Source organism: Danio aesculapii, chromosome 3 (assembly GCF_903798145.1).
Source record: "Danio aesculapii chromosome 3, fDanAes4.1, whole genome shotgun sequence".
Taxonomy (NCBI): domain Eukaryota; kingdom Metazoa; phylum Chordata; class Actinopteri; order Cypriniformes; family Danionidae; genus Danio; species Danio aesculapii.
In genome coordinates, this window is record NC_079437.1 from 3,017,694 (window position 1) to 3,026,820 (window position 9,127).

At 37.1% G+C, this 9,127-nt stretch overlaps 1 protein-coding gene across 1 annotated transcript; it reads left to right on the forward strand.

Moving 5' to 3' along the window:
* Window positions 1–1,662: 1,662 nt before the first annotated feature.
* On the forward strand, window positions 1,663–6,626 carry LOC130220667 (gastrula zinc finger protein XlCGF49.1-like). Its single transcript, XM_056452885.1, has 2 exons — window positions 1,663–1,871; window positions 4,635–6,626. Exon 2 carries the CDS (start codon window positions 4,640–4,642, stop codon window positions 5,462–5,464), a length of 825 nt encoding a protein of 274 aa, XP_056308860.1. The 5' UTR covers window positions 1,663–1,871; window positions 4,635–4,639; the 3' UTR covers window positions 5,465–6,626.
* Window positions 6,627–9,127: the final 2,501 nt, after the last annotated feature.

The following is a 9,127-nucleotide window of genomic DNA, read 5'->3' on the forward strand; positions in this document are numbered from 1 at the left end:
TCAGTTGACTTCATTTGTATAATTATGCTAATTGAACTCACTTATTAAATAATAAAGTAAACTAATCACTTTTTTCCAATACACCAATATAGATTTATTATATTTGTGTTTTTCCAGCTTTTCTGTGTCCAGCAAAATGACATACAGTAAGATAAATCTGCTCTTCCAGACTCCAGTGTGTCTTCTAAACTCAATACAGGCTATAATTGCGACTTCCTGACTTGTCCTTAAGTTGCTAGTGAGGCAGTGAGGGTCCTTTGAATTTGTGACGTGCTGATGGCTGAGACAGACACGCTGAGCCCAAGATGTTATTAGCAAAATGTTATATATATATATATATATATATATATATATATATATATATATATATATAAATACCTGTTGTCTATGGAGCTGATTATTGCAATGTATAGGGTTGTTGCGTGTGGCGTTGTTGCGTGTGCTGTGGCGGTCAACAAAAAAGTACAGCTACCCCACTCTCATTCTCTCCTCCTAACAGCTGTGTGATTGTGCACGCGCTATATTTGCTCTAGCAGGTGCGAAGTAGGCTCACGTGACTAAAAACATTAAACGTCACTGTGAATCCCAAACTAATCAGTATACAAATAAACATTATAATTAAATGAAAAGTAATATGGCTCCTATACTATAATTGTAGACTTGATCAACTTAATGAAGCACCAAATATGTAATATTGTAATAATTACAGTGGTTATTTAAAAACAGACGTGCTAAAATAGTCTGACACTGTAAAAAGAGATTAGTTGATGTTAAAAAGTGAGTTCAATTAGCATAATTATACAAATGAAGTCAACTGAACAGTTCCAGATTACAATGGGTTTACTCACATTATCTTTGTGAAGTCAACTTGTTGCTTTTAAGGCAATTGATTTACTCTGTTTAAGTAACGAATCACTTTTTACAGTGTGGTGAATCGTTTAAACAAATTAAAATGTTAAATTCAGAGAACTTAAAATATTAATTAAAGGTTTTTGCTGCCTAATGAGTAAGTTAAACACACCTGTTTAAGTTTTGATGCCAAAACTTGATATTTTAAGTAATGTCAATTATATTAACTTAATTTCTTTAGTAATGACAACAGCTGGGTTTAGTCTACGGTGCAATAGTATCTGGATGCAGCCTTTATGATGCAAGCTGGGATTGCATCACTCAGCGATGCAATGTCAGACACAATGCACTCAATGGAGTGAGTGACCGTCCCTGTGACAAGTAGGGTTAGGTGAGCGCATCAAAAAGCATTGGATGCAGCTCAGATTGCACTGCACCAGGTCTGCATCAAGACCCCTCTCCTACAGTGTGGAGTGAGCGGATACAAAACACATGGAGTGTGGAGCAGTAGAAATTCTTGCTGTTTCACTCCGCTCACTATTTACTATAGTATTATTTCATGTGTGGTGTCTGCTGTAAATTACATTGGTTTTGTTTGTCCTATAATGAGGGGAACTAAAACAAGAAGTTCTATTGAATGTGTTTGGTGGTTATTTATGTATTTATTGTCTGCTTAACATTGATTCTGAAATGATTAATTTGACTGAACCTGATTTCCTCCTGGAGCCCGGTTACCGCTGTAAGTCGCTGTTGCTGTGGTTGTCCTCTAGATGGCAGTAGCACACAGCACACTGATAGCGGAGGCGCTGGAGTAAAAGCTCAGAACAAGCAACATTAAACTCGTGTTGAAGATGAGAAGAAACAAAGAGGCTACACTTCAGCTTTTATAAACTCTAGAGAGATTATTTAGCGAACACGACACAACTCCTGCCTTTATTCATTATATCCTGGCTCTTGACTGTCAATTCCTCTGTGAAAGCGATCAGGAATAGCGGACTTTTAACGTGTTCATATGTAAACAGGTAACGTTGTGTTTCTCTCCTTATTTATTAGTTCAGATTCCTACTTTCTCAATATTCAAGTGTTTTTCTCTCGGCTGTGTTCCTCTTCAGTGTCGGTTCCCGCGCTGTTTTCAGCTTTGTTTTTGCTTGGTTTTGGCCACTAACCTCTTTATTAAAGCTCTCGATGTAAAAGCTTCTCGCGGTAAAAGCACAGGTTATGATTCCTGTTTACTTTCACACATTCTTATACTTCAGGATTTGTCTGATCTTTATTAGCGGCAAATCAAATGCTGTGTTCACTAATTTCACCCTCATGGACAAATACTGGAGTCATTTATAGTAAATAGTGTAGTATAAATACAAAACACCCAACACTGGACTACATTTTCAACAACTATATTACAACACACCACAGTTTACTGTAGTAAAAACTCATGTTTACTACAGTATGCAGAGCATTTGATCATTTCACCATAGTAGAATTATGGGTAACACTTTAAAATAATTGATATTATCATTTTTTTTTTGTCAAGATAAAGGTTGATTAATGTATTTACTAACATGAACAAGCAATTAAGTGTAATACATTCATTATGGTATTCATCTTTGTTCACATTATTTAACTTAATGTTCATGTTAAATCACTGCATTAATGTTAACAAGCACAACTTTGGATTTTATTAAGGCATTAGTAAATGTTGAACTATGATTAATAGTTGATTTATAAATTTATTCATACTTAATATTAGTAAATACATTAACTGATGGGCTAAAATTACTCTAAAGTATTACCGAACTATGAAATGTTAGTTTTGTGTAAAAACAATAAAAGGCTGTAAAATTGATGAGCTAAAAATTACTATTAATGTACTATAAAAGTTATTTGTACAATAACAAGCCATAATTCACTAAATATATAGACAGCAGCTTGTTGTGTTTTCCTAGTTTATTTTGTTATCATTTTGAGCAAGAGTCAAGGTTTGGTCAGTGTTTTATGCATTTCACAGCATTATTTTCTCTAGGTTACTCCATAATGCTTTTTTATTTCTTTTCTTTTTTTAATCTGGAATGGGATGGAAGTAACTTATTTCTCAATGAATATTCAAAACAATCTCCTATTAAAATAAGAGTCTGGTATGATTTTATTAGAAACTACAATTGGTGTCTGCGGGGTCTTAAAGTATTAAAACTTAATAAATCAATTTAGTGAAATTTAAGATCATTATGGCCCGTTTCCATTGAGTGGTTCGGTTCAGTACGCTTTTAAGGACGTTTTCACTTCCAAGGGTACATAAAAGCGAACCGCACCATACTACTTTTTGGTCACATAGGGTACCATAAGGTGGAGCTAGACGCACAGTTTAACGTTATTGGTTTACAGAGAAGCATCATTCGCAGAAGCAGGAGAATTAAAACGAAGCACCATGTTTAAATACACAGCCGAGACATTACACCGTAATAATATATACATATAAAAACAAGCCATGGTCGACCCGAGCTCAAACTAACCTTGTTGTTGTCTTGATGAACAGCCACAAAGCCAGGAAGGACAAAATCTGCTGTGTCCTGTTGTTGTTTTACGAGCCCATCTAAAAGTGCGAGCGGTTTCACTTTGTCCAGAGAGCTCGCGATCGCGTCTATATTTGAAATAACAAACATTTTGAGCTCATATTAATAACGTGCTCGTAGGGCTGGGCGATTCTTTCGATTAACTGTAATTTGCGTTTTAATACGATTTAATTTTTTTATTAAATTGAGGCATCGCTATTTTTAAAATAAAAATATTAGATGCATTATAATTGCACCAATGCGCTTTGGTCCACTCTCTGCTTTACACTGCCTGACTGGGTTTCAATCATGGTGGTAACGGACTGAACGCACAGATACACTGCCTGACAAGGGGATTTACATTCAGACTAATGCAACAAGTAAAATCCTACAGGACTTTACACTAAGTCACATCGGTGTGGATTGTCAAGACATATTTCCTTATCAAGTCGATAAACTCGATCTCTTAACATGAATGAAAGACGTAAAAACCTGCCATGTGAAAAACCGCACCGATCTGGGTTTACTTGTGTTGTGGCTGCTTGTAGGCCTAATATATGGGAGTGCACATGCATCTTCGGTCCTGTCAGATGTGGCGAGCACTCTCATTCCCATTCAGCAGAAAGGGTCTGTGTGAAACTCCACCATGCGCAATTCGGAGAGCAGAAATGTGTAATTGCGCGACCATGTAGAGACAGAAATCACATGCCGTTGTGTAAATAAGATATTAGCTTGTTTATTAAAAGAAGTTGTGATCTGGCGCTCTGTATAAAATATAATTAACTTGACTTTAAGGGGGGTGGGAAAGCCGTTTTGGAGGGCAGGGTGCCCCCCTTATATAGATGGTAGGGGAAACACTGATGTAATAAAGCATACTGAAGCAGTGTATCTTGCTTATGAAGTGGAATTTATAAAAATACAGCAAAAGTGATCAGGGTTTCATGTTGGGGTGGTCAACTTTCAATATTTAAAATGCAGTATTTTGTCGGTGCCAATGGCGTAGTGGAAAAGTGCACCGACACATGCACTCCGGTGTTCGCGGCGACCCGGGTTCGATTCCCGCCTCGTGGTCCTATGCCGATCCTTCCCCTCTCTCTGCTCCCCACACTTTCCTGTCAATTCTCTCTACTGTCCTGTCCAAATAAAGGTGAAAACCCCTAAAAAATAATTATAAAAAAAAATAAATAAATAAAAAAATAAATAAAATAAAATGCAGTATTTTTATTTTTATTTCAGGCTTGATGGAGGAGACACACCGTCATGAGAAAATGAGAGAGAAAAATAAATCCCTAAAGAGAAAAGGCAAGAAAAAATTCACCTGCTCTCAGTGTGGAAAGAGTCTGGCAAGCAAACAGAGTCTCGGATATCACATGAGGGTCCACACCGGAGAGAAACCAATCACGTGTTCTCAGTGTGGGAAGAGTTTCAGGGAATCATCAAAACTTATTAAACACATGAGGATCCACACTGGAAAGAAACCATTCACATGTTCTCAGTGTGGGAAGAGTTTCACCGACTCCTCAAACTTTGGGAGACACATGTTGGTCCACACTGGAGAGAAAACACACCAGTGTGATCAATGTGGGAAAACATTTTTGATTGATTCATACCTGAAGAGACACCTTCGAATTCATACAAAGGAGAAGCCTTTCTCATGCTCTGTGTGTGGAAATAGTTTCACACGTCAAGATAGTTTAATAAATCATCAGAAGATCCACGCCATTGTGGGAGAGTATATGTGCTTTGAGTGTGAGAAGACCTTTCGTACGGCTGTACATCTGAGAACACATGCGAGGACTCACACTGGAGAGAAACCGTACAAGTGTTCACACTGTGACAAGAGATTCAGTCAGTCGCCACATCTGAAATCACATGAGAGGATTCACACTGGAGAGAAACCGTACAAGTGTCCACACTGTCACAAGAGATTTAGACGTTCAGGACATCTGAAAACACATGAGAAGATTCATACTGGAGAGAAACCGTACAAGTGTTCACACTGCGACAAGAGATTCAGTCATTTACCACATCTGAAAAGACATGAGAGGATTCACACTGGAGAGTAACCTTACAAGGGTTCACACTGTGATGAGATTCAGTGATTTAGGACAGCTGAAAAGAGATGAGAGGATTCACACTGGAGAGAAACCTTGTATCCTTGGGGGATGAAAAGTAACCACATACAGTAGGCCCTGTTTACACCAATACATTTGTTTTAAAACGGGAGTTTTAGAATAAAAACAATCCGCGTCCACACTGGCGTTTCACCTAGAGTTTCTGAACAGCTCTCTGTCCACACTACACCGCTGAAAACGCACATCACGTGACCACACACACTCTGGCAAAAAGAAAAATCCTCAACAATACACTCTGGGCAAACCTTTACTACCCTTTTGTTATGTTGGAGATGAAAACATCCACTGAATTAAACTGCAGTAAAAATGCATCAGATTAATATATATATATATATATATATATATATGCGCATAAATCTGTTAATCAACCTCAGTCCTGATCAAACCTTCTAAATTGCTTAGGAAATTACAGGATTTTAACTCTTAAATTGCCAAATTCATAAATGATGTCTCTGATTTGGTGGGAAAAAAACACAAAATGATGTATTTTCAATATAAAAAGTCACTGTGGACTGGATATTTTTTTTACATTAAAGGGCACCTAGGTTACCCCTTTTTTCAGATCTAATATGAGTGTTTTGCGTCTCCAGAATGTGTCTGTAAAGTTTCAGCTCAAAACACCCATCAGATTATTCATTATACCTTTTATAAGATTCTATTTTATACATTTTTGCACCAGGAGGCGGTTTTGGTGTACTGCACCTTTAAGGCTAGTCCTCCCCGCCCACCGTTTCTAGGTGCCTTTCTGCATGCCTTAATCTCCTCCCTCGGCTGCGTCAGACAACAGACAGACTTAAAGGAAGCTGTTCTCACATAGCGTTTGTGAGAAATACTACAGTAAGAACTTTACCAATTAGTATTTGATGCATTTGTTGTGTTGAGTCAACTTAACGATGAGTCGCACACAATGTCGTTACAAAGTTCACACGCATACACACAGAGACACACACACACACACACAGACAGACAGAGCACGCGTTTAGCTTTGCACTCTGTTTGCACGCATATGTGACAGGATACAGGTTAATCTCCACTGCTGTATGGATATCTGTTATATTAATGTACAAAATAAACCTGATTTAACGTCCACAAACCGGGATTGAAGCGTCTTCCTTTATAATTGTTCTGACACGCTGCTGTGCTGATGAAGTAAAGCTGAAGTGAATCGCTGTAATTCATTACACACATGCTCTGTTTTAAAACATTTTAAACATGTGAAACTCACTCTTGATCACATTTGATGATGATTGATGATCCTAGCAAACTGAACAGACCTTTTATTCCCGGTTGCTTTGCGCTCGTCCTCTCTTGTTGATATGATTACACACGACTACCGGGACATGCTAATACGCAGCTGTCAATCAATTCAGTGGGCGAAGGGACCGCACTCCTATGTCAAGTTGCGGTCGATCTGAAAACCGCTCCAATTGGTCCACCGTTTTTTATGTTGTTAAATTAAAAAAAAAAGCACTGGGTGTGTTTATTTCACCCCAATATGACGGTCTATACACTATATCTACACATATGTCTGTCCAAACAGCTTGAAAAGTAGATTTTTCACCATAGGTGCCATTTAAAGTCTTGGACATGTGAAACAACACTGCCTTTGGTGGATTGTTTTAGATTAATTTTCATTTTTTTCTCCCTAATTTTCTGTTGGTGGCCCCATTGGCTTCCATTATAACCACATAGAACAGAACATGAAATTAGGTTTTTTTTGTAAATAGGGTGTGCGAGATATAGAGGTAAAGTTGGTTTTATATTCGGATATTCAGACATTCCCCTTAATAATATAATTTCTGTAAAGAATTCTTTGTAAATTCTAAATAGTGTAATCATATTAGCAGCAAATGACTATCAAAGTACAACATTGTTCACAGTCAAACAGTGTTAATGTTGTGTAGAAGTCTGCATGCTTATTCCGATCGAATATTCAAAATAACATGGTAAACCATATAGAGACTGCTCAATGAACGAATGTACGAATATAAAACCAACTTTACCTCTATGTGCGAGATCAGTGGCGCCCCCAGAAAATTTTCTTAGGGGTGGCCAAGTAAGGCCACACTAAATCTTGGGGTTGCACACAAAAAAATAGTGAATTGTGTATGTATTTTGAATAATGAGTAATGTTGTATTTTTGCTTCTGGTAAATGAAATAATGAAGTTTTAATTAATTCCATTAATTACTCTTGAAATATTGTAATTTATTCCATAAAATAACTCAGCAAGTACATGTGCAAACCAAATAAACGCCTTTCAGGGAAGTTATATTTCACATACTTTGATTGGACAACATACAGTGTATGGCATATCTAAAATTAATGAAGAATTAAAACAAGCTGAACAAACATACACTCCAGGCCCATAGCCAGCCTGGTATAAGGGGTGGTTCTTTTTCTCAAAAGGTGTACCTTTTTGCAGTTATTCACCTCATTTAAAATGTATGAGATTTAATTACTGTATTTTAGTGACATTTTTAGCACCATTTTTAGCTGTTAGATCGTCATCATAATGACACATTTAATGTACCTAAATACTTCCTAAAGATTTAGAATAAATAAAAATCAATAAATACTTATTTTTAAAATGCACATTTATTACATCATAAATCATTAGAAAAAATAGGAGTCTGTTAAAGTTAATAATTAAAAACTGTAGCCTGTAGCCTACAAACTGGCCAGAACTTTCAACTGTCCTAATTAAAAAATAAAACACAATAGTAATAAAAGAGCTTCACAATTTTTCTAGCCTCTCGTGTAACAAAGTACATTTGATTTGATTGAAAATACATGAATAACAAAAATAGCCAAATTAGTTTTCAAATTCATTTTGATATGGGATTTTGCTTGGTTTTTAAAGCCTTTTTCAGTGGGCTCATTTCACTATTTATGATGGCATAGCAGTCAAAATAAGACAAATGAGCTCATGTATGGGACAAATTCTGGACCTTTGTCATTGAAGGGTGGGTCTTTCGAACCACCCGAACCACCCGAACCCCCCTTGGCTACGGGTCTGCACACACACTTACTATACAGACTAGGGGTGGGCGGTACACCGGTGTCATAGTCATCACCGGTGTGACATTGCACCACGACATGGATTTTCTAATACCGTCAATACCGTAATAAATCAATTATGCGCCTTGAACGGCTGCATTTACATCAATAATAGCTAATTCTAAATAATAAGGCATTCAATTTTCTTCAAACGTTCAGTTGTGGTCTGAATACATGTCCTTATACTACAGGGCTCGAAATTGCAACCATTTTGGTCGCATGAGCGCCCGAAATGTAATCTATGCGCCCTCATAATATATTTGGGAGCATTTGTGTGTCTGAATATAATGGTTGTAGTGCAATCTGATTTGATTTTCTCTAAAAACTTGCTGAATCGCTCTACCCTGCTGCTGTATTGGTTCATATTAGCTGTCAATCACTCAACGCTTCCCGCTGTCAGATAACAGGGAGCTTTTGTTACTGCAGGAAATGCAAACGGCTGAAGAGTGAAAAGTGCACAGGTTTGCAAACCTCACCTAAAGTTATAATAATAATAATGGCGCAGATGATAGCGATCATAACATGAGGTAAATGT

What these genes read in the sequence shown, in the direction of transcription:
- LOC130220667 (XM_056452885.1), top strand. Translation starts at nt 4,640, where the DNA reads ATGGAGGAGACACACCGTCATGAGAAAATGAGAGAGAAAAATAAATCC.